We start from the raw sequence: 27014 nt of genomic DNA, 5'->3' as shown, positions 1-27014 counted from the left end.
CCCTGATTGTATGTTTAAGTCTTTCCTCTCGGGCTGGTTATTCTCTAGAAGAGCCTGTCAATTTCTGGCCTGTGGGGAGAGGTCTTGTCAGCATTCTGAAAACTGAGCTGGGGAAGACGGCGGGAAGTCTCAGTACTCACTATTTAATATGCATGGGTTCACTTCATCACCTTGTTCTCAGTTCTATTACCCTGACCTTCCGCTTCGTCTGGAGTTCTCTCATCCAAAGATCCTCTCTTGTTTGACTCCCTTAATTCACCTCCAGTCTGTTGCTGAGGTGGTAACAGAGCACGTGCTAAATGGAGGGAACCCAGGGACCCAGGACCTCTAAAGGAGCTCCATCAGTCCTGCCCTGGCTCTTCCCTTCCCCTCCAGTGTATGGTGTTGCCAGGTCCTGTGGCTTAAATTGTACTGGAACTTTCTCCACTATCCAGTCTCAACTGCCAACTGAGTTACTATTGTCCATCTGCTTCAGAGCTTCCAAAATCTTAGCACTTTTGTCTCTTCTTTTGTCCTTGTGGATTAGAAAAAAAAAAAAAGAAATCCCCTTTAGTCTGTGTGAGCTTTGGTTGGGAGCCAAACTATATGTGTGTATTCACTCCTCTATTTTAACCCAGAAGCGTCCATCCTTTTCTATGAGAGTAACTTCCAGAGTTACTTGGTTTCAGCTCTCTATTTAAATGGATTGATTACTTACCGCTGGTTCTCTTTCCGTATTATCCCTATTCCTAAGTTCCTTATTTGGATATGTCTCTTGGCTGTATTATTCGAGTAGTTTGTCAAAGGAGAGCTCACTGGCAGTTGTGGCGAGAAGTGGCTGGAGGTTGGTGGGGGTGGAGAGCAAAGAGTATCTGCAAGGCAAACACAGCTTCAAGAAAAAAAAAAAAAGAAAAAAAAATCCCTTTCCAACCCAATTGCCAGCCTGAAACCATCGGTTTTAGAAATTCTAGAACCACCACTGCTCATAGGTATTAGGGTCCTTAAATCTTTGCAAGTTTGAGAAAGTCAACCTGTTGCCTTTATACTTAGCTCTTCACTTACCAGCTTTGTGGCCTTGGTTACATTATTTAACCGTTCTGAACCTTGGTTTCTCATTCTTAAAATGGGGGCCAAAATTCCTACCTCGGAGGATTGTTGTGGGGGCAATACCAGGCCTGTCCACTCAGATATTCTTCCCTTTCTCCTTCCCTTTCCCCAACGTTCCTTTCCCTTCCTTCAGGTTGATGTAAGTAGTCCCTTACCTACTGCCCCAGCACCCCAAGCACGCAGTGGTCCAAGACCCTAGTTTTTGCAAAGCTAGATGGAGGCAGAAGCCAGCCTCAAACCCAGGCAGCTGGATGCCACACCGGCTCTTCCTTGGAGGGCGGGGTGGTGTGGTGGCCAAGTGCCGGGCCCCTCCCCACCTGCCCAGCTGGACAGCAGGGACGATCATCTTCCTGGCTCACTTCCCTGGTGGCACAGTGGTTAAGAATCTGCCTGCCAATGCAGGGGACACAGGTTCGAGCCCTGGTCCGGGGAGATCCCACATGCCGTGGAGCAACTAAGCCCGTGTGCCACAACTACTGAGCCTGCGTGCCACAACTACTGAAGCCCATGCACCTAGAGCCCGTGCTCTGCAACAAGAGAAGCCACCACAATGAAAAGCCCGCGCACCGCAACAAAGAGTAGCCCCCGCTCGCCGCAACTAGAGAAAGCCTGCGTGCAGCAACGAAGACCCAAAGCAGCCAGAAATAAAAAAATATTAATTAAAAAAAGAAGGGATAGAGTTACAGAGAGGGCATGTGAGCCCTGAAACACCATTAAAAAAAAAAAAAAATGTTGTGAGGTTAGCTCATACCGCTAATCTCACAGACAAGATCGGCCCTGAAACAAGAGGATAAACTTCCCTGCAGGGCTTGAGCAGTTGAGGAATCTGACCTGAAGCAGTAACTTCCATCAGGGGAGATGAGATAAGGTACGGTCACCTCTGACCTCAATGAAAGTACGTTCACGCTCCAGCGCCTCTCGGTGACACAGAGCTTGGCATTTTGTGTGATGGGACTCGCTCCCAACCGCAGGTGCTGCTGCCTCTGCCTCTGCCGGGGCAAGGCCAGCCCGCAGGCAGGTTGCTCCTTCCCCACCTCCTGGAAGGTGGGTAACAAGTGAAGGATGGAAGGGCTTGGGGGCGGAGAACCACAGGGAGGGACACAGAAGCCTGTCATGGATGAGTGAGGCTTGTAGGAAAAAACTAAAGCAAATCTTAGTATTGAGTCAACGAGTGTATGCAGCCCCCATGCTTCATACACAATTCTAGCTATTGTGACAATGAGGATATAAAGGAATGTAAGATATGGGAAGACCCACTTAAATAAAGTATGGGATCTGCAGACAGTGGGAAGCTAGGTAGTCATTAAAAAGGATGAAGTAGATCCGTGTGTACTGACACGGGAAGATGCTGGTGTTACTTACATTTTGTGGAGTGAAAAAGGTTACAAAGCGACAGGCACTGTGTGACCATTTTACGTAAAGGTGACTGATGGTTGTGTGCGTTCGGGTGTGGGTGAGACGCATGGAAGCACGTTCATCACAGGGCTTACCACTGTCTGATGGTGGGACTTCAGGTGATTTTGTACCTTTCTGTTTCATTTCAATCTGTTATATTGAGCATCTATAATTTTTAGAACCAAAAAAAGCTATTTTTATTGAAACGGAAAGAGCAGACTCTCCCTTTGCTCTGCGTTCTCTCTTGATGACATCGTGCCCTTCCACTACCTGCACTGGGGAAAACCGGGCTGGTGACAGGACTCAGGTTACAGGTTGTCTGTTGTGAGGATGAAATAGTAAGAAAGCACAGCCTCGTTGCTCAATACTTGTGTCTTCTTTAAACATAAGCTGACTGAAAACACTTTTCCCCTAAAAAAGGAAACATGGGGGTGGAGTGGAGAAAGGCCGAGTCAGTGACTCGCGTTGGAATCCTAAACCCACTTAGTATTATAGCTGCGCTCAGGGCTTCTGTGCTGGGCCGCTCTGCGGGCGCCTTTCACGTGGCTGTGTATGCGATCCGTGGACATTTAGGGCCGGTGCCGACTCTACTGGGCAACGTGGTGGCCCTGGGGCTTCAGGCCCGGCCATGATGACACCAGCCTGTGTCCTCATTTGTTAATGGGGGGAGACGAGCATTGACCTTGAGGGCTGCATAAGGGTGGCCTAGATAGAGAAGCAGCACATGGTGGGCCTCAGATGGCAGTTCCCTCCTAGGAGGAGGAGTTCTCCAGGTGGACAGAAGGGTATACTAGGCATGTGGAGACAGGAAGAGATAAGGCCGCACATTTGGATGTAGAAAAGCAGCTGGTTTGCCCCTTGTTACAGGCGTGTGTTTAATTATTTGTCTATGTTAAAATCAGTTTCTTTAAAAGGTCTGTAAGCTTAGTTTTTGGAACTGCCTTCACGGAGTTAAACACAACCGTACAGAGGGCACACAAGTCTAAGGCACAGATGTGGCACTGCTCCTCCTCCCTGCCATGAAAGGTGCCAGCCTCCCTCAGGGGACTCCCTAAGTGGATGGCTACCTGTGCACACTCATGGGAGACCGCAGTCCATGCTAATCTAATACTGGACAACTTTCCGGGAAGCCCCCAGAATTACAGTGATATTTGGAAATGCTTTTTGCTGTTGCAGAGTCTCAGCTAGTTTCTTGTCCCTCGAAGCATGGATCTGACAATTTGTAACCCTAGACTTATGTGAATGAAACAGAAGGACCGATCAGAGGATGGGAGAGAAGGCCTCAGACCCCAGCAATACTATTCTTCTGACACTGGCCTCTAGCAAAAGTTCAAGATTCTAGCAAAAAATCAGATTCTATTGCCAACAGATAAGAAACTCCCATGTTAAAATGGGCCAGATTCTGCACTTGTTAGATATTGGTCGTAATAGCCAGTACTTGTAGTGTGTTTTACGTTCCACAGGCCCTGGTCTAAGAAACTGACATACGTGAGCTCATTTAATCCTGACAACTACTGCACGAGGGAGAAATTATCATTTCCACTTTACAGACAGGAAACTTGCTGAGAGGCAAGAGTTTTCTTGCTCGAGGTCACACATCTGTTGAGAAGTCACTTCACTGGAGTAACGGCCTTTTACATAATGTCGTGGTTTATGCAGCGTCTCTCAAATGGGACCCCACTGGACCTCGCGCTTACCCTGACAGATGGGCGATTCTCTCATGTTACAAATTGGAGGCGGGGGGGGGGGGGGGGGGGTGGCGTGTAGCTGAAAAAGGGGAGGGGACTTGCCCACAGCTTCAGAGTTAATAAAGGAGCCCAGGTTTTCAGAACCTAGATCTTGAGCTCTTTCATCAGCTTAAGGGTCTGTGAGTTCTTTATGAACAAAATTTTGTTTTTAATTAGATGATAATCTTAAAAAACAACCACCGCCCATAAAAACCTTTGGAAATGAAAACTTGCAATTCGAAAGCTGTTTTCGTAGAACAGGCTTTGGTTTTTAAGTTGTACTTTTCAGTATTCTTCTGTGTTAGCAGACATTTTTTTCCTTTAAAAGGGCTCCACGTTCATTCCTAAGTTGGGGAAACAGTGAGCCCTACCAGGCCCTTCTACTTGGCGATGATGTTAAAGTCTCATTTTTTATTTGAATAGATTTCGGTCTGTTTCTGATAGTTTGAAAACAACGAAACCTCTCCAGGTGATTTAAGAAAAACTTGAGTCAAAAGCGGAGCTGCGTGAGCGGGCCTCAGATGGTTGCTAAGGAGCCATTCAGTACAGATCAGAAACACAAGCTGCGGCTTTAAAGGTTTCACGCGGAGGCCGACAGGGTCCTGTCTAACTGATCTTTCTTAGGAGGTGGTCCATTTGAGCAGGCGCACGTTATCTCTAGGAGAGCCAGGCCAGCCAGGCTGTGGAGGCGCCAGGCACCACACATGCCAGGGACAGTGCTTGGCAGTCAGGGGAGAAGCTGAAGCTTCTGGCGGCACAAAGGCTTGGTAAAAGAAACGTTCGCCTATCGAGGTCTGGGGAAGTCATTCTGGCTTATCCATGAGTTAACCTGAATCTGATGCCGAACAGAACAGCCTGTTTGTGGCCCATCAAACATACACTGTACATCTGCTTTAATTATTAAAGAAAAGGGCACACTGACTGGAAGAATGTCCACGTTAAACACAAAGATTAAATGCCTCTCTGGCTGGGAAGCCAATGCTGATACTCCTTCCACGACAAGACTTCCTTCCCAGGTGCCAAGACCATACTGACCCGCTGTGTATGTACTGATCTGTTTCCCCCCCAAGACTGTGCTGAAAACCACGCTTCTCTGGGGCAGTTCCTCAGTTATCTGAGAGGCTGTCTTCTAGGCTATAATCGTCAGTTTGGCTCAAAATTGAGAAGTAGCTGAATTCCTTAAATAGCACTCACAGAAAGCCTCTGCAGTGCCACAGCGAGCCCACGGGAAGTCAATGCCATTTGCCTTGTAGCAGTTTAACAAAATGGCAAACAGCACCCAGGAAGAAACAAAAACAGTGCCACAGGCAGGAAACCCAAACCTGTAAACTCATGGCAAATGTCACTGCGTTTACAGGGAGAGGAAAAAACCTTTCGTGATTCTTCCTTGTATGTTGAAGATTTTATTTTTCAAACCTTTAGAAGAATCAATTCCATTTAATAAACCTTTGTAAAATGCCACAGAAGCCAGGGGATGCAGGGTTAAGCCATGTTCTTAAGAACTGACCCTCTCCAGGCTGAGTCTCCTTAGTAGACTACCTGGAAGTTACATAAAGGCAGTTCTATAAAGATGAAACTTTGAAAAAGCCAGTCTTTCTCCTATTTTTAGATTTGGGCCTGTTTTCCATTTTTTTGCTTTCACAAAAAAGTTTAACCCTGACCTTTCTCCATTTAAAACAAACCAAAATCCATTTGAAGAATTAAAATGCAGGGAACAGCTCCTGTGGATGTGCCTCTTGACATCCACAGACGTCACCCAAACCCAGACACATGCACGGCAGACTCTGCCTGCTCAGGACAGACCAATGGGGAAGCCAAACGCCTCTCCGGGCGAAAGTGCCGCCCACGGTGTTTTGCAACTGTCAAGAGTGTGCAAAGTACAGACGATTAAAAATGTGAAATAAATGGATGTCTGTAATGGCCCTTCATAGATGGTAGACGCCCAGATGAGAAAGGCTGGTTTCAAGCTTGAAACACAAGCCTACAATCTCGCTTCTTTTCTCCCCATCACACTGTTATTTCAAACCAGAATGATGTCCATGAAAACAAAAGCTCATTTTCTTGACCTGTGCTGGAAGGCATATGTAGTTATAGGTCAGAGATCAACGTGACAGTTTTCACATGTCCCAACCTGGCGTTTTGTCTGTACAGGATAAAAATAACCTGCTGATAGGAAACTAAGTGTCCTCCTCAAATGACATAGCCAGTTTTTAGTTCATGAACCGTGCAGTTCCAATGAGTTGATCAGTTTGCTTTTGTCACTGTGCCTGAGTCATGGTTAGGTCACTTGCAGGCCTCATGCAGAATTTAGAAATTGGTTACAGGACTTAAGCCTCGAAAACGGAAGTGACGTCTTGAGAACATGCAGGAGGGCGCGGTGCGGGGGCTCTGAGCGCCCAGGCTCCGTGGGCTTGGTCAGCAGACGCCCGGCCCGGCCCTGAGCGCGGCTTCCAGTCTCTGTGGCTCCAGCGGGAGGGCGAGGGGGAGGCTCCTTGTCAGGGGGTCAGGGAGGTCCATGTGCTTCGCTCAGCCTCTGTGCTGAGTGTTCAAGACATCCTGAATCTCTGTTTTCTGCCAGGGAGGATACGTATCAAGGTGCGCTGGTGTGGCGGTTATTTTAGATTTTTTACCATGTACGGACCTTGCAATCTGTAGCCAATCTTTCTGTAATAATTCCTGGTGCCAACCCCTGTGAAGAAGCAGAAAAACAAAAGTCAGAAGAGTCTCTTACTAAGCATTACTTTAGCAGCCCTCAAAAGCCAGCACACGTCCCCCACCTAGCCGTCCTCCTTCTCCCACTCTCATTCACAGACCAAAGTCCTTTCCAGATCGAATCTCATTTGATTAAGTTCAGAAATTTAAAAACATTCTGAATTCAAGTTGCGTTAAAACACATAAACTGTATTTCAGAGCCTGTGGGTTCACAATCCTGTGGGTACCGTGCAGCACGGCTTCAGGTGTTATAGGTGGACGGGAAGTGGTGGATCTAATGTGTGAGATGTCCACACTCCAAGTGAAGCCAGACGGCGTTACGGTTTCCTGGAAGGTTGAACGAGAGGTCAGGTATGGGAAGTGGAGCTCCCACAGCCGCCGGCAGCCAGGGTGCCCTGACCAAGCGAGGTGTCAGTGCCACTCACTCATCCAGAGCAACGATTTTCACCAAACACCATCAGTGACATTAAATTAGTGCTACTTAATGTGCATTTCATTCACTTCATATATATTTTTTTGGGGGGGGGTATTAATTGGTATACTTATATTGATATACGAGCAGTGTAAGTACCAGGAGTTTATGTCAGTTTTATACTTGCGTCCATTTAAGGAACACTAGCTGATTTAAGTCAATACTAAAGGTCTGTGAAGTTTTTTCTTTAAAAGGAATCATTATCCTAAATGGTGCCGCTATAATAAAACACGATCACATTTAAGAAGCTGAGCTCCTAGGAGGATAAAGCATGGCTTACGTGGTATTATCTATACGAGTGGCTAAGAGAATGGGCTTTTGATCATTCAAAAGATACGGATTTAAGGTCTAGACCTGTCATTTTAAGGGCTGTAGCTTTGGCCAATTACTTAATTACATTTTATCATCTATAATAACGTACCTATGTTTTAAGGATACTGAATATTAAATGAGATAGTCCTTGATATGTGCTTAGTCCGGAGTCTGGAAAAAGCCAATTCCTCCAGAACCAATTGGCTGCTGCTGCTATTATTTTAGAGCTTTTCATGGTCTGATATCTGATTATATTTCTGGCTTCACTGCTTGCTACTATTCTCCCCTGAAACACTATGCTTCAGCCCCAGTGAAAATTTAACTTTTCTAAAAGCTCCCGGTGTGTCTGGCTCTACCTAGCTTCCAGGCTTGGCTCATGCTGTGCCCTCTAGCAAACTGATCGAACCCAAGGGGGTTCGTGGGATCCTCTGATCTGGAGCTCGTCGGTCAGAAGCACAGTGACAACCTAGATTTGCAATTGGCATCTGAGGTGGGGTCATTCCCGCGGGACCGACCCGTAACCTGTGGAGTCTGATGCCACCTCCAGGGAGACAGTGTCAGAACCGAGGCAACGGTAGGCCACCCGGCTGGTGGTGCAGAGCTGCGTGACGTGTGGAAACCCCACACCTCCGGCGCAGTAGTGTTGTGGTTTTCGTGTGTGTAACGTAAAGGAAGATGCTGGCGTTTCTCTTTACCGTGCTCCTCCCCACGGCTCTCCCCATGGTGCACTGCGATTGCCGGTCGGCCTCCCCACGTGGTGGAAGCTCTATGTATCTTGTTCGTCACTTTGTATTCCTAGCGATCAGTATGTGCATGAAATCAGATCACTGCTAAGCCCCCTCCAGTCTCGCCTAATTCTGTAGCCCAAACATTTACTATTTAGGAATAGGGTTTCCTACCGTGTTTTGTTTCCCACCTCGTTCAAAAAAATTTCAAGTATTAAGAAAATGGAACTGAAACTGATGTGATGAAGGTAACAGAACCGTGTCATGTGATAATAGGTCACTGGAGAATTTCCCTTTTAATCCAAGGATTACTGACATTCCGTCTTGCACAATTTCAACCTTGTCTTTGTGCTCTAATCATTACTTTTGTTCAACACTGTGGCTTGGGGTAGAGCAGGGGGAAGACAAAAACATGAACAAATAATGGGTCAGGCAGCAGCTCAGACCCACTGGATCCAGGAAGACATCTCACACCCCTCAGAGGGTACAACCACTTTATTGTTTGCACTATCTCCTAAAGTTCTATATCCGTAAGCATAAGTTCTATATCCTATGACCCAGCAAGTATACTCCCAGAGTGAAAAGAGAAATGAATGCTTACAGCCAACAAAAGACATGTTACTCGTAACAGCCAAAACAGGAAGTAACCCAAATATCTATCAATAGTAGAATGGATAAATTGTGTATTTTCACACAATGGAATATGATACTGCAACAAAAAAGAAAGAACTAGAGCTACCTGCAATGCCGTGGATGAATCTCACAGACCTAATTTTGCATGAAAGAAACCAGATGTAAAAGATTTCATCAATGCAAAGTTCAGACGCAGGCAAAATTAATTTTACGGTGATACAAGTCAGAATACTGGTTACATTTGGAAGATGATATGGACTGAAAGAGGGAACAAGGGAGTCTTCTGGAGTGCTGAAAGATGGTATATCTTGATCTGGATTAGAAGTTACATGGGAACATACACAGGCAAAACATTATTAAGTGGTATACTGAAAACGTTGTAATTTATTGCATGTACGTCCTAGCTCAATTTAAAAAAACTCAAGAGGGGGTACATCCATTGAATAGATGTTCAATGTGTTTTGAGAGCTCAACTTGTCCAAAGAATTCAGGAAAATAAGGAAAAAGGATGAGAGGCAGGTGGTTAAGAAATCATTACTGGAGTGATCACTCTATCACATAGATGCCTCTGAAGTCATTCAATGCAGTGTTTTCTATTTCTAGAATCCCGCATGCTAGAAACTATTTTTTTCACCCTCTTTCTTTCTCCGCACTTTAAAAGTTCACATTCAAACTGAACTATTCTCTGTGACATGACAGCATTCGTCAGAGGCACAGGCACCCTGAGATTAAAACGTGCTTTTCCTCATCGTCACCTACACGTACAGACTATAGCATAAATCTAAGAATTCTGAGCAGAGAAGTGACATGATTGACTTACATTTGAAAGAGATCACTCTGACTGCTATTTTGAGAACAGAATGAAAGCTCCAGGAGGGCAGGGATTTTTACCTGCAGGACCGCTAGCACCCGGAGCAATGCCTGCACATATTAAGTACTCAATGAAATATTTGTTCAATGAGTGAATAAGTGACCAAGGGCAGAAACAGGGAGACCAGTTAAGAAGCTATTGCAATAATCCAGATAAGAGACGGTGGTGGCTCAAAGCAGAGTCATGGTGGTGAAGAGTAGCTGGACCCTGGAAACATTTAAAGGCAGAGCCAAAAGAATCTGTTGATGGATGCAGGGTGGGACACAAAGAGAGGGGCCCAAGATGCCTCTAAGGTTTTTGGCCTGAGTACAGGAATGGTTTGGAGAAAGAATGAACTGCCAGTTAGTGAGACTGAAAGATGGTGAGAAGAGGGTCGGGGAGGAGGACGTCAGGAGCTCGGCTTTGGCTGTGCTGCAGGTGAAATGGCTGTTAGACATTCGAGTGGGGATGTTGAGGAATATGTGATTTTGGAAGCCTTTCTTGCTCTTAGATGGTCTCTTTTCTTGGATGCTCTTTTGGAAAGAAATTTATTTTATCTTAATTGAAGGATAGTTGATTTATAATAATATTAGTTTCAGGTGTATAACACAGTGATTCAAAATTCTTATAGATTATACTCCATTTAAAGTTATGATAAAATACTGGCTATACTCCTTGCTCCGTACAACATATCCTTGTAGCTTATTTATTTTACAGATAGTAGTTTGTGCCTCTTAATCCCCTACTCCTACCTTCCCTCTCCCCACTGGTGACCACTAGTTTGTTCTCCATATCTGTGAGTCTGTTGGAAAGAAATTTCTGAGTGGGGCAGTTGTCTTATGAAGGGAGTTGGCTGAGGAGGAAGCAGGTGGGTGGAGGCCGGCGGAGGGGGCAGCTGAAGACAACCTGGGTCCTTTTTGATACTGTTGAATCAACAACTAACCAAGTCTGAAGCTGCTCTACCAAGGAAGCTGTTAGGATATAATGTTTTCTGTTTGGTTTAAGCCATTTTGTTTTGGTACTTTTTTGTATTGTACTAATATACATAAGATAAACTTATCATTTTAACCATTGTTAGGTGTACAGTTTACTGGTATTAAGTACCTTCACACTCTTGTGCAACCATCGCCACCATCCATCTCCAGAAGTAAAACTGAAACTCTGTACCTAGTAAACAATAGCTCCCTGCTCCCTCTTCCCCCTGTTCCTGGCGACCCCCCGCTCTACTTCCTGTCTCTATGGATTTGGTTACTATAGGCACCTCATGTAAGTGGAATCATTCCGTATTTGTCTTGTGGTGACTGGCTTATATCTTCAAGGTTCATCCATGTTGGGTTTAAACCATGTGAGTTGAGTTCTGTGTTACTTGTAACTGAAAATGTTGTAACTGACATGTGAGCTTGAGGACAGGAAGAGATTAAACACATGAGGTCAAGTCAGTACTTAAAACCATAAATCAGGGTGGTAATTCTGACCATGCTGCTGTCCTATTGGCACGTCCCAACACAGAGCTCAGATTCCTCAGCCTGATTTTCACGTCCCGTCTGGTTTACCTCTAGTTCCTGCCACAACTGACCTTAGTCCTTATAGTCTGGCGTTACCAAACCAGGCATAATTTCACTAATCCACTGGCTTGGCCGCTGCCCCTTCAGTGCTGCAGCCCATGCCCCAGGGCACTCCCATTCATCCTTGAACCCTCCCTCGGACGCCACTTTCGCCAGGAGACCGCTGCACACACCTCCCCTCTCCACAGAGTCTGGCATTCATAACCCCCTTCTCCACGCTGGCTGGATCCTTTAGAGTTCTACTGTTTCAGTAGTCATGCTGTGCTTTATTTTACTTGCATGTCTAGCCCCCTTCCTAGAATGTAAGCCTTTTGAAGTCAATGACTTCTATCCTCAGGGCTTAGTACAGTGTCTGCATATAATCAACAGGCAATAAATGCTTGCGGATTTACTGTACTGTATTCGGTTATCATTATGTTGTGTATATATAAAGAAATGTGCTCCTGGGGGATGTATTTTTTAAAAAAAGAAAAGAAAGAAGAACTGGCCCTATGTTAGCTGCCAGGTAGTGGGAATGACTCAATGTAAAAGGGATGAAGGGTAGGGCTTAATCTAGTTATATATTTCCTACTTTGTTAGCTTACAGATGTAGAGGCAGCTCTCTGATTTATACTATTACCTCTAACTAATAAAAACTTCCCCTAAAATTTTCAGAAATATTTCTGGATTTTTAAAAAACTGAAGTACAGTTCATTTACAATGTTATGTTAGTTTCAAGTGTATAGTGAAGTGATTCAGTTATGTGTGTGTGTGTGTGTGTATATATACACACATATACACAGATATACACACACACACACATACAAGATATTGAATATAGTTCCTTGTGTGATATAGTAGGTCCTTGTTGGTTATCTATTTTATATATAATAGTGTATATCTGTTAATCCCAACCTCCTAATTTATCCCTCCCCCCACTTCCCCCTTTGGTAACCATAAGTCTGTTTTCTATGTGAGTCTATTTCTGTTTTGTAAGTAAGTTCATTTGTATAATTTTTTTAGATTCCACATATAAGTGATATCATATATTTGTCTTTCTCTTGCTTACTTAATATGATAATCTATAGGTCCACTATGTTGCTGCAAATGGCATTATTTCACTCTTTTTTATGGCCGAGTAGTATTCTATTTTGTGTGTGTGTGGCATTATTTCATTCCTTTTTATGGCTGAGTAATATTCCATTGTACATATGTATCACATCTTCTTTATCCATTTATCTGTTGATAGACATTTAGGTTGCTTCCATGTCTTGCCTATTGTATCAATAAGTAATGCTGCTATGAACACTGGGGTGCATGTATCTTTTCGAATTAGAGTTTTCTCTAGATATATGCCCAGGAATGGGATTGCAGGATCATATGGTAACTCTATTTTTAGTTTTTTAAGGAGCCTCCATACTGTTCTCCACAGTGGCTGCACCAATTTACATTCCCACCAACAGTGTAGGAGGGTTCTCTTTTCTCCACACCCTCTCCAACACTGATTATTTGTAGACTTTTTAATTATGGCCATTCTGACTGGTGTGAGGTTGGCTTTTTATACTTCTAATTTTACAAAATAGATGCCATTTCCCATGGGCTTAAAACAATCTATTACAGAGAATTTCAAATATACAAAAGTAGAGACAATGGTATGTTGAACCTCCACAGACCCACTACCCAGCTTCAACGATTATCAGTTCATCCATCAGACTTCTAATGCTTCTAGCTCTCCACCCATGTGAAGTCACAAGACAGATTTAACGCTTCCTTTTGGTTCTGCTCAGCTCAATCACTGGAGACATGTTTAATTCTCCTCTTTCAAATAAAGATGATGGTAATCTTTACCATCTTCTTTACCAGTTATTACCAGATTGAAGATGTGCAGCTGGTCAAAGAGCTTTACTTCCCCAAACATGCCACAACCTACATCTGTCACAACCTACCATAAATAGCTGTTCCTTACACCTAACACAGGACTCAACACCCCTGGACAACCACAAAGTGCCATGTTCTGGAGTGCCCTGATTGCCTAAGTGTGCCGGTTAAAGGCACAGCTTTACTGGGGTACAACTCAGCACCACTCAGTCAGATTCCCACTGAGCGTGCAGGCTCCTCAGGTTCTCTACTTTTGCCCTAATACGGGAGGTGGGCCCTGGAAACTACTACCACCTTGAGGAGAGGCACTCAGGCTTTGCTATGAGCCTTTTTGAATAAAGGCATATCTTTCAAGCTCCTCTCCTTGTTTTCAGTAACATGCTGCAGCACTGAGATGAGAAGTCTACTTCTGGACCTTCAGGGAGGCCTTAAGTCTTTTGACCTCTAGCCAGCCTGGACTCCAACCTCTTACTTAAATGACTAAACAAAAATATTCCCCATTTGTATTTCTCTGTGCCTCTTGTTTCTTGAAAGAAAGATTCTTCCTCCGTTCCTACACTCTGCAGAGCAGGCTGGCGAAAGTATTAGCATTGCTAGCCAGCGCGGAAGGGAACACACCGTCAGCGGCGTGGGTGGAGGCCACACTCTGCCGCCTGCTCCTCTCCTGGGTTAGCAGGGCTCCTACAGTCCTCGTCACAGTAACTTTCCTCTTGTTAGCCAGCCAAGAAAAAGCAATTACCTTTCACAGCTGACGTCAGCCAAGCTCCTGGACTGACGCGGGCAGCTGTGTCACAGGCTCCTGCCCTTGAGGACAGACACGCAGCGGGCTGTACAAGTATCCGTGTTCTCTACCTGCTCGCCTGCGTGCGATTCTGCCAATCCCTGGGCTGGGGGGCGAGCAGCAGTAACCTCTGTGCAGCAGTCCTCAGGGTGCCCTAGCGGCAGAGCCGACAGTTGTCAGCAGAGCAGTAAGGATGGGGAGGAGAGGGGCAGTCCACATGCTTGCTTTGTTTTATCCTCCAAGTTACTGAACCCACAACCTGAATCTACCTATATCACGGGGGCCTTTTTCCTACTCTTGGAGGCAGGATAAATATTTTTATCTTCACTACTTTACCAGCTATGATGACGATGAAAGTGAAAAAGAATACCTTGGGGCTTCCCTGGTGGCTCAGTGGTTAAGAATCCGCCTGCCAATGCAGGGGACACGGGTTCGAGCCCTGGTCCGGGAAGATCCCACATGCCGCGGAGCAACTAAGCCCATGCGCCACAACTACTGAGCCTGCGCTCTAGAGGCCGTGAGCCACAACTACTGAGCCCACATGCCACAACTACTGAGCCCATGTGCCACAACTACGGAAGCCCGCACGCCTAGAGCCCATGCTCCACAACAAGAGAAGCCACTGCAATGAGAAGCCCGCGCACTGCAACGAAGAGTAGCCCCCGCTCGCCGCAACTAGAGGAAGCCCGTGTGCAGCAACGAAGACCCAAAGCAGCCAAAAAAACACAAAAAAACAAAAAACTAAAAAAGAAAGTATGTGTGTTTGGGGGGGGCGGGGCAGGGGGGGGAAATCACAAAACCTTAAAAAGATGAATCAAAGATGAAAATGGAAAAAACCTAGCTGTTTAAATTCTACTGATTCTATATTAGAAAGTATGCAATCTATTTTAACATAAATTTAGAGGAAGCAGGCAAAAGGAGTAATAAACTAGTCAATGTGGTACCTGATTTGGCTGTGAAACTCTGCTTCTCCACATTACTGCAGCCCTTTCTGTCTAAGGGGATAAATCCAACACCAGAGTAAAGCTTAGAAGCTGAAAATAAACACATTTTCCCTTTAAAAGAGAAAATAAGTCAGGAGCAGGAAATGAGCCTCAACTCAACCTAGCTTGTGATTCTGACTAACTCCATCTCAAAACAAAAGAAGCAACAACTTTATAGCTGAGCGACTGTAAAGTACAAAGCTAGAGTAAGACGACTCTTTTCTGAGCCCTTAAATACATGCCAGGCACGCGTGCTGGATGCTCAACACACACCAGCAAGACTGAGATTACTATCCTGGGAGGCACGAGAGTTTCAGAAAGGGTCATAACTCAAGGTCACATGGCTGGGAAGTAGAAGAACCATAATTCAGAGCCAGCTTGTCTCCACGGCACACAGAGCATTCCCAAGGAGCCATGGTGCCTGTGTTGTGGGTGATGCCAGACCCTGCTTCCCCCGCTCTGGCTTTAAATATCTAGTTGGCTCTGATAACAGCACATCCATTTTTTATTAAAGCACAGAAAGGACATTTGACTTGTCTCGATCACCTTACCTCCTCTATCTGTGTCTAGTTTCTCAGTGTTCTTTGTTTGATAAGTCACTAGATGAAACAAACATGGTGACCTTATTTCCATTTCACCAACAGAGCTCAGTAAGAAACAATAATTACATAAAATATTCTGATAACATAGGCAACACAAAACTGTTAAAAGATGTGGCTTACAAATGTGAGAACTACTGGGAAGGGGGATACTTTTAAATAACAACTTGATAAATGTGGTCACCCTTTTTAAAATGAAGAGAAATACGATGTAGAGTTTGGGGGAAAAAAAGCAACAAAGATGGAACAATGATGGAAACTAGACCCTAGAGGAGGAGACAAGTCAGGAGTATTTAAGCTTACAGAAAAGGTGACTTCAGGCTTGACTACAGCAGACTAAATGACCAGGATCAACTTTCCAGCTAAAGACAATTTAAAAATTTAGACAAAATTAAAAATGCTTCCACTAGAAAAATATCAAAGATCTAACAGTTATTAATTATCAGGCAGAGAATAAGGAGAACACGTGAGCTTTGAGAAGGGAGTAGAGCCTTTTCTGCCTCAGTGGTGACGCCAACCCAGGAAGGCCGGCCAGAGACAAGTAGGATGGGAGGAGTCACGTGGCCACCAGAGGCACAGAACCAGCTGCCAACACCCTGGATCTCACTCCCCTTCACGAAGGGCTACGCTCCAAGGGAGGTGGGGGAGCAACCATCATCTAGGTCTTGAAGTATTCCTGAAAGCAAATTCTCTCATAAAATGCTCAGCAAATAATAAAAATGAGGCACACTTAGAGACGACAACATGATAAGAAATAAGAGACTTCAAATCTGGAGTCCCTGCCATTATTTGACATAGATTGTAGAAAAGCTATGCTTACTACATACATGGAGATGGATACTGAATTTAAGAATGTTTAGAAGCAACAGGAAACTATAAAACATGATATAACAGAGTTGAAAAAGATGCCAGAAATCAGAGAATTGAAAGATAAAATAAGAACTTAGGCATCAATGGATGAGTTTAATGGTAGATCAGACTTAATCAGTAAAGTGTAAGTTAAGTCAGAAGGAACTATCAACAATGAAGCATGGAGAAACCGAGTAACGGGTGGGGGAAGAGGGTATGAGACACAATGGATACAATGAATAGGTCTAACATATGTTTAACTGGAGTCCCAGGATGAGGGGGAAGAGAATGGGATAAAATCAATATATGAGTCAGAGACTGAAAATTACACGTAATTAAAAAAAAAAGAAAAAAAAAACCCACCACCAATTAAAGAAACCCAAGGAAACCTAAGCAAGCTCAAGCAGAGGAAATGCATATCTAGAAACAATCATAGTAAAACTAGAGAAAACAATCTAAAAATAAAGATACTAAAAAAAAATCATAAAAGCAGTCAGAGTATATCCTCAAAGACAGACATCTGACTTAACTGCATCATTAAAAGTCAGAAGACAGTGGAAAGACAGCTTCAAAGTGCTGAAAAAAAATAAATGCAAACCCAGAATTTTATACTCAGTGAAAACTTACTTTAAGAATAAGCAAAATAAGATATTTCATACAATCAAAATTAGAATAATTTGCTACCAGCAGATTATTACTAAAATAAATTCTTTAGGTACAAAGAAAACAATACTTGCAAATTACTCAAATAAATACTCATCAGTAGTAAAACAGATAAACTGTGCTATATCCACATCATGGAATCCTATGTTATCAATGAAAATGAATAAACTACCTTAGAGATTCAGCAAAGATTGAAGAGCAAAGGAAGTGATAAATATACCAGTAAATCTAAATGACTATGGACTGTATATAACAATAATTATTATAGTAGTAATAATAATAATGTCCTGTGGATTTTTGAAAAAATATATCTCACACACAGACACTTCAGAAAAGAGGACATCTAAATGGCCAGCAAGCATATGAAAAGGTAGTCAACTTCATTAGTCATCAGGGAATGTAAATTAAAACTACAAAGAAAAACCACTACATACAAATCATACTGAACAACTGAAACTCTTATACCTTCCTGGTGGGAGTGAAAATTGGTAGCCCTTTGGAAAACCACTCTGCAGACTCTTATAGTTGAACATATGTATTCCCTGAAATCCAGCAATGCCACCCCTAGGTATATATTCCACACAAATGTGTATTTATGAGCCTTAAGATACATATATAAGAATATTCATAAGCCCAAACTGGAAACTACCTAAATATCCAGCAAGAGTAAGACAGATAAATTGTGAGATATTTGCGTAATGGAGTCCAGCCTATCAATGAAAATGAATGGACATAGCCACACACAATGTGACCTAATCTCACAAACAATGTTGCACCAAAGTAGCCAAAACAACAACAAAAATATACCAAAATGATCCCGCTTATCTAAAATTAAAAACAACAAAACTAAACTATTTATAAATGATTCATAGTTAGGTAGTGGAATATAAAGAAACACACAGAATAAAGTAGGAAAAAAGAGGCTACTGGGGAAGGAGGAAGGCAAGGAGAGGGGAGGGGATTATGATGGGGTGGGGTCAACAGGGATGTTGGTTATGTTCTTGACCTAAGTGGGGGCTGGTTAAACAATTCATTTTTTAACATCTAATCAACTTTGCTGTCTATTTGCTACAGTTTACTGTCAACTTTTAAAAATGAAAAAAAAAATAAATAAAAATGAAAAAGAGAAGGTAAGATTAAGTTATTTCAACTACATGAATGTTTCTTTAAATGGGGAAATAAAACAATTCTTCATGTATATGGAAAATCAAATGAGAAAACTTGGGTTTAGTGATTCCAACAGGACAAAGAAAGAACATGAAATTTCTAATGTGACTTAATAGAGGAAGAAATCGTTTAATCAAGTATTTATTGAGGATATACTAGGAGCCTGGAAATTAACGAGTTTTACCTCCTGGAATCTTCAAGAAAAGAAAAATTCTAGCCTAACAGACATTAAATGTCTGAAGAAGGAAAATGAATTCGAAATCTGGAGGTTCATTCCTGTTCCTTGACACGACCTTTGTTAGGACATAGGGCTGTGCTTCATGGCTAGTTATGTGTTGGACTGAATTAAAATCGAGCCCACATCACATTCCTAAAGCCAAACTTGAAAAAAGAGAGAAAATATGCTAAATCTATCCTTTGAAACTTAAATCTCTGATCTTTCTGATTAGATGCAAAAGATTGAGATAAGTCATGATCACTTAATAAAAAAAAATTAGTGAAATAAAAACAACTTCAAAAAACTGTTTTAATTACTTTTGGGTTCAATTAATCAACTATTTATTGAGTGCTTGATATATGACTAGCAGCATTAATACAAGGCAAATGTATTCATTACTTTCATTCATTTGCTACTGAAATGAGATTTTATTACATCTCATTGATCTTTTAGTAGGATGGCAATATTTCACTCTTCAACAATACACACTGGTATCAGATTTGGGGAAAGGTTTTTCTTCTGAATGTTTGAAAATGAGCCAAATTAACTCAATGACCCTAAATCTTTGAAAGAGAATTTTTTTTCCTGTTCTGTTAAAAATAAACTCTTAGAAGGTTACCCACATATGATCTTAGCTCTTCAAAGTAGTTGGTTATTGCAAGTCATTAACACAGCACGTTAGTACATTTATTCTCCATCACCTTGGAAGATACAGAGAATATCTCAGAAGAAGAGATTCAACCAGTTACCCAGCAGCCTAAAGGTTCCCCTGTTCCTTCTGAAATGGGTACACCAAGATAACAAAGTAAAAATGAACAAAGAATAAAAGCAGTAACTTATAAAGCATGTATAGAGACTCTAAATAGAAGCTACCGTGGTAACTTACAGTAGGGAGATACTTACAGTAGGGAGACGCTGGAGGGTTATCCTATAGCTCTTAGGTTTATTCTTCACAGGGAGTCTGACATAGGAGGGCCCACAGTCATCTAATTCAAAAATGAGTGGCTTGGGCTTCCCTGGTGGCGCAGTCGTTGAGAATCTGCCTGCCAATGCAGGGGACACGGGTTCGAGCCCTGGTCTGGGAAGATCCCACGTGCCGCGGAGCAGCTGGGACCGTCAGCCACAATTACTGAGCCTGCGCGTCTGGAGCCTGTGCTCCGCAACAAGAGAGGCCGTGATAGTGAGAGGCCCGCGCACCGCGATGAAGAGTGGCTCCCGCTTGCCACAACTAGAGAAAGCCCTCGCACAGAAACGAAGACCCAACACAGCCATAAATAAATAAATAAACAAATACTTAAAAAAAAAAAAAAGAATGTCATTATAAAAAAAAAAAAAAAAAAAAAATGAGTGGCTCTATTCCCACCAGTGCAGAATGTCTGCTATGTCACAGATCATTTTCACTACTTCATGTCTCAAATCATTAGTGTGTTTCTGTAGAAGTTAAAGACCGTCATAGGTAACCTGGTAGGAAGAGGAATCCCTTCTATCTTAAAAAAAAAAAAAAAAAAGACTTTAAGAAGGAAAATGGTAGAGTAGAAAACGCTAGAGATCAGTCCCTCTACTGAAACAACCAGTAAGCTGGAAACAACAATCAAAGCCAACTACATGGGGACACCAGAACCTGACAAGGCACTTACAGCAACCAGGGGAGTGCCTGATGAAGGGAGAGGCCGCTGCCCTTTGGTAAGAGGGCAGCAGATGTGAACCACCTACCATCCCCCTATCCTAGAGTGGCCAGCTGGAGCCAGGGTGGGCAGTAACGGTATCTATTGTAAGATTTGAAGAGATATATTCCCTTACCACCTTTTTAAAAAAGATCCAGACATTTAAGGAAATCCCTGTCAGGTCACAGGCTGATTGCAGAGAAAATGAAACAAGAAATTTTAGTGAGCACATGCAACAAAGAATACTGACTTTGCCAAAATAGCTTGAAAAAATACAAGTGGATGACTGCAGCCCTCAAGAGCAATCCCCGAGGAGGGAGAGAATCTGACTTTTATAATTCTTGAGTATGTGCAGTTCTAAACAAAAAATTGCAAAGCACACCAAAAACAGGAAACTAAGACTCATTCACAAGAAAAAGAGAAGTTGACAGAAACTATGCCTGAGGAATCTTAGACACTGTGATTACTAGGCAAAGTCAACTGTCTTAATTATGCTCAAGGAGCTAAAGGAAATCATGTCAAAGAACTAAAGGAGTGCAAACAACAAAAGCAGAAGTCAACAAGTGGGACTGCATCAAACTAAAATGCCTCTGCACTGCAAAAAAAAAATAACAAAATGAAAAGGCAACCTACAGAATGGGAGAAAATATTTATATTTGCAAACCATATACTGGATAAGGAGTTAATATCCAAAATATATAAAAACTCATATAACTCAGTAAAAAAAATCTGATTAAAAAAATTGGCAGAGGAACTAAATAGACGTTTTTCCTATTGGCTATAGAAGACATTCAAATGGCCAACAGGTACATGAAAAGGTGTTCAACATCACTAATCATCATGGAAATGTAAGTCAAAACCACAATGTGATAGCACCTCACATCTGTTAGAATAACCATCACCAAGAAGACGAGAGATAACAAGTGCTGGTGAGGACATGAAGAAACGGGAAGCCTGGTACACCACTGCTGGAATGTAAGTTGGTAATGTTCTTTTACACTATGGAAAACAGTACAGAGGTTCCTCAAAAATTTAGAACTACCATATGATCCAGCAAATTCCACTTCTGGGTATATATCCAAAGGAAATAAAAACAGGATATTGAAGAGAAATCTGCACTCCCATGTTTATTGTAGTATTATACACAATAGCCAAGATATCGAAACAACCTAAGTATCTGTCAACGAATAAATGGATAAAAAAAACTGTTTGCGCACACACACACACAGAGAAATAGAGTTCAGCCCTAAGAAAGGTGGAAATTCATTTCCATACCATTTGCAACAACATAGATGAACCTTGAGGACATTATGCCAAGTGATATAAGTCAGATAGAGAGAGACAAATACTGTACACCACTTGTGGAATCTGAAAAAGCCAAACTTGTAAAAAGAGAGCATAGAATGGTGGCTACCGGTGGCTGTGGGGTAGGGAAATAGGAGAGATGCCATTTAAGGGTACAAACTTGACACCTGTAGATAAATTAATCCTGGTGATCTAATACACAATATAATGATTACAGACAACAGTACTGCATTATAAACATCAAATCTGCTAAGAGACTGGATCTTTATTATTCTCACCACAAAAAAGAAATGATAATCATGTGATGTCTTAGAGGTGTAACACTACAATGGCAATGATACTGCATTATATAAATGTAACAAATCAACATGTTCTACATCTTAAACTTACACAGTTATATGTCAAATCTATTTCAATTAAAAAAAGAAAAAAGACTAAAGGAAATGAGAACACTGTATGAACAAAGGGGGGGAACCCAATAAAGAGAAATTATAAAAAGGAACCAAAGAGAAATACTGGAGCTGAAAAGTACAATAGCTAAAATAAGGGACCTGTGTTACACCACCACCATCAAGCATACTAACACCACATCATAGGAGTCTCAGAGGGAGATGAGAGAGAGAAAGGGTAGAAAAAATAAATAATGGCCAAAAACTTCCCAAATTTGATGAAAGACATGAATCTACACTCCTAGGAAGTTCAGCAAGTTCCAAGCAGGATAAACTCAAAGAGATCCACACCGAGGAACGTAACAGTCAAAAAAAAAATTTTTTTTTTTTTTTTGGCTGTGCCAAGCAGCATGTGGAATCTTAGTTCCCTGACCAGGGATCACACCCGGCCCTCTGCAGTGGAAGTGCAGACTCTTAACCACTGGCCTACCAGGGAAGTCCCCAGTCAAACTGTTGAAAGCCAAAGACAGAATCTTGAAAGCAGCAAGAGAGAAGTGACTCGTCACATACAAGGGATCCTCAATAAGATTAAGAGCTGATATCAGAAACCATGGAGGTCAGAAAGGAAGTGGGGTGACACATTTAAAGTGCTGAAAGAAAAAAAAAACTGTCAACCAAAAATTCTTTACCTGGCAAAAGTATTTATCAAGGATAAAGGATAAATTGAGACATTTCCAGATAAACCAGAGCTAAGGAAATCTGTTATCACTAAACCTATCCTACAAGAATCCTTCAGGATGAAATAAAAGGACATTAGGCAGTAACTCAAAGCCATGTGAAGAAATAAGTAAACACTAGTAAAGATAACTACATAGGTAAATATAAAAGCTGATATTATTGTTCTTTTGGTTTGTAACTCCCCTTTTTTCCCTATAATTTAAAAGGCAAATTCATAAAATAATTATAAATTTATGTCAAAGGTCAGACAGGTATAAAGATGTAATCTGTGACAGTAACAATGTAAACAAGAGATAGAGATGTATAGGAGCAGAGTATTTGCATATTACTCACTAAAATGGTATTACCCAAACTAGGTTATTATAAATTTAAGATGTTAATTGCAATCCCTAAGGTAATCACTAAGAAAATAACTCATAACCAAAAGAGAGCTGGGGTGGATTTAGTATCAAATGAAACACATTTTAAGTAAAAAATTTATAAAAGACAAAGAGGGACGTTGCAAATTGATAGAAGGTCCAATTCATCAAGGTTTAACAATTATAAATGTATATACATTGAATGACAGAGCCCCAAAATATATGAAGCAAAAATGGACAGAACTGAAGGGAGAAACAGATAGTTCTACAAGAGCTGGAGACTACCATACACATTTTCAATAATGTAGGACTTGAACAACACTTTAAACCAATTAGACCTAACAGAACACATCACCCAACAACAACAGAATACACATTTTCCACAGCAGACACGTAGCATTCTCCAGGTTAGATCATGTATCAGGCCATAAAACAAGTCTTAATAAATGTTAAAAGACTGAAATCATACAAAGTATGAAAAATAAGTACAAAGAAAAAAAAGACTCAAATCACTAAAATTAGAAATGAAGAGGAAACATTACTACTGACTTCACAGTAATAAAAAGAATTATGAGAATATGAATAACAATATGAATGTGTATGTACACCAACACATCAGATAACCTAGTTGAAATGGACAAATTCCTAGAAACATAAACTAGGAAAACTGACTCAAGAAGAAACAGGAAGTCTATAGAGTCCTGTAACAAGTAAAGAGATTGATTCAATAATCAAAAACCTCCCATCAAAGTAAAACTCAGGACCAGATGGCTTTACTGGTGATTTCTATCAAATGTTTAGAGAATTAACACCAATCCTTCTCAAACACACCCAAAAAACTGAAGAGGGACACTTCCTAACTCATCCTATGAGGCTAGCAATACCTTGATACCAAAGCCAGACAAAGACACTACAAAGAAAATTACAGACCACTATCTTTATGAATATATATGGGAGAAAATATTTGCAAATCACAGATCATTTAAGAGTCTTGTAGCCAGAGGATATTAAAAATTCCTACAACTCAACAATAAAAAGACAAACAACCCCATTAAAAAATGAGCAAAGGACTTGAATAGACATTTTTTAAAAGACACAAATGACAAATAAGCACACAAGAAGATGTTCAACATCATTTTAGTCATTAAGGAAATGTAAGCCAAAACCCCAATAAAACATCACTTCACACCATTAGGATGGCTATAAAATAAAAAAAAATTAAAAAAAAAAAAGGAAAATAACAAGTGCAGGCAAGGATGTGGAGAATTGCACCCCTTGTGCACTGCTGATGGGAAAGTAACATGATGCAGCAGCTGTAGAAAACAATTTGGTGACTCCTCAGAAAGTTAAATGGAACGACCACTGATCCAGCAACTCCACTTCTGGGTACAGACACAAAGGAACTGAAAGCAGAGACTCAGATAGATATTTGTATACCAATGTGATAGCAACATTATTCACAATAGCCAAAAGATGGAAACAACCCAAGAGTGTGTGTGTGTGTGTGTGTGTGTGTGTGTGTGTGTGTGTGTAAAGCATGGATGAACCTTCAAGACATTATGCTAAGTGAAATAAGCCAGACACAAAAGGACACATATTGTATGATTCCATTTCATAGAGTCAGAAAGTAGATTAGAAGTTACCAGGGGCTTGGGAGATGGTGAAATTGGGAATTACTGCTTAATGAGTACAGAGTTTCTGTCTGGGGTGATGAAAATGTTTTGGAAATAGTGGTGATGGTTGCACAACATTGTGAATGTAACTAATGCCACTGCACTGTATACTTAAAAATGGTTATAAGGGCAAATTTTATGTTATATACAATTTACTGCTTCCCCAAATGGGGGGAAAAAGACTTTAAGGTGCATTAACTATCTTTGGTATTTATGGAGAGGAAGGAACGTCGATTAGGGTCAGATCTCCCTAGGGAAAGCATGTACCCTTGCCTAAGATGGTCTTCTATATTCCATAGCCTAGAAGGAAGACATAAATGGGCAACACCTTAGACCTAAAGCATGAGACATTTAGACAGGCCTGTAAGGGGAAACAGAGGAATATCCTCACGGAAGAGAGGGCAGACAAAGGTCAGATGCAGGTGCTTCTTGTGCGGCCTGCCAAACTCCGCTTAAGACAGCGTTAGGTGTGCCTGTGCTGCATGACGGCTGCATGAAAATACTGGTATCAGGACGGGGACAAGAACCCCTGACGCTAGGTATGCCCAAAGACAGTCCATCCTGGGAGAAGGCTACATGAAGTTTCCTGTAGAAAGGGGCTGGATGCCTATTAGTCACAAGTTAATGAAAGTGTATTCGCTCACTTAGTATCCAAAGATGGTCACTACCAGAGCCTCTCTCTTTTGAGAAGTGGGATTTTTTCCTTTCCCTTTAAATCTGGGCTGGCCCAATGACTTCCTTAACCAAAAAAAATGGGGCAGAAGTCACATCGTGGCAGGCAGTCTCTAAAATGACCCTCAAAGTTCACTGTCTCCCAGTATTCACAGTCATGTGTAATCCCTTTCCCTTGAAGGTGGCGTTAGACTCGTCGGCTCTCTTCTGAGGCCGGGTTATGAAGACTAGGCTTCCATGTCAAAGGGACTCTGTCTCTGTGATCACTCTGCTGGGGGAAGCAGGCTGCCACGTGATGAGCGGCCCCACGGAGAGGCCCACACGGCATGGGGAGGAACGGTGGCCCTGAGACCAACGGCCCGTGAGAAACTGAAGCCTGCCAAAAACCATACAGTGAACTTGGAAGTGACCCTTCCATCCCAATTGAATCTTGAAATGATTACAGCCCCGGCTGACACTGTAGATGCAGCTTTATGAGATGCTCTGAGCCAGAGGCAGCCAGCTGGGTCCCTTCTGGACTCCTCACCTACAGAGACCATGAGATAACTGCTTGTTGTTTTCAGCCACTACGTTTTGTGGCTTTTTTATTACACAGCGATAAATGATGCATATAAGATGTTCTGCAACTTCTAAGCCGAGGCCTTTCCTCCCTCCTCTTAGAGGCCAGCCTTCATGCTAGGAGAAGTTCAAGGCATGTGGAGAAGCAGCAAGGTGCTCATGTGCACAGTCTCAGCCAAGCAGCCGCTACCAGCTAGAAGACAGACTCTAGGCAAGCCACCCCAGCAGCTGCCAGCCATTCAAGCCCCTCCAGCCGAGGCCCTAGACACCATGGAACAGAGAGGAGCCATCTTCTCCATGCCCTGCTGAATGTCTGACCTAGAGAATCACTGAGCAAATAAAATGGTTGTGTGAAGACACTAAATTTTGGGGTGGTGTGTTCCACCACAATAAATAACCCAGACAACCACTAATTAGTAGGATTTGCAGTAAGAGGTAACAGACCACACAGGGTATAGACCTGGGGCTTCTGACTGGTATACTAGACATCAGTGATTCATTCACAAATGGTGGACAAACTGAACAACTGGATGCATTGGGAGGCACAGGATGAGCTGCATAAGGAAACATTATCCTGTGGCTACAATCTAAAACCTAAATCCACCACTTAATGTCTTGAAAATGTGAGCCGTTGGTTAGAGTCAACAGTTTAAGCCAGACTGACCAAAGAAATCCCCTGTGTATGTCCTGCTGCAATTAGAAATGCCCAATCTAAAAAGGCTCTATAATATCAGTATGTTGGTTGTTGCTAAAAAAAGGGAGCATCAGTATTTTCCAGCATTATTTAGTTACCTGCTCACCCAAACGGGAAGAATCTGCCAAAGCCCTGCCTCTAATAGATCTAAAAGAGAAAAGCTTTATCAAACTGAATGGGTTATAGCAATGTCAAACATTTAGAGAAAAGCACAGTACTAATCACATGAATGTTACACTGGTAAGGAGTTAACACTGCAACAAACTACAAAAGAGCCTTTGTGATAGACAGCAGATGGTGAGCAATGCAGGCTAGACCACTTTGGAAAAGGAGTCCTTGCTCAGAAAAAAGCCTGTGAAGCATGTAACT

The 27014-nt window shown here is 42.2% G+C and overlaps 1 protein-coding gene across 2 annotated transcripts in view; it reads right to left on the bottom strand.

Annotated features, from left to right (window-relative positions):
* Positions 1–4779: 4779 nt before the first annotated feature.
* The window catches only part of ELP3 (elongator acetyltransferase complex subunit 3), a 107875-nt gene continuing 85640 nt past the window's right edge, over positions 4780–27014 (bottom strand). Inside the window, exon 14 of one of the 2 annotated variants that reach the window (XM_068553252.1) lies at positions 4780–6897. In XM_068553252.1, coding sequence (XP_068409353.1) covers positions 6821–6897 — 77 coding nt within the window. In that variant the 3' untranslated portion in view covers positions 4780–6820. The remainder of the gene's footprint in view (positions 6898–27014) is intronic. The other variant, XM_068553251.1, reaches the window with a different exon arrangement.

The sequence above is a fragment of the Eschrichtius robustus genome, chromosome 10, assembly GCF_028021215.1.
Source record: "Eschrichtius robustus isolate mEscRob2 chromosome 10, mEscRob2.pri, whole genome shotgun sequence".
Classification (NCBI taxonomy): domain Eukaryota; kingdom Metazoa; phylum Chordata; class Mammalia; order Artiodactyla; family Eschrichtiidae; genus Eschrichtius; species Eschrichtius robustus.
Note: the sequence above shows the minus strand (reverse complement) of the source record. Positions and strands in the feature narration are given on the sequence as shown.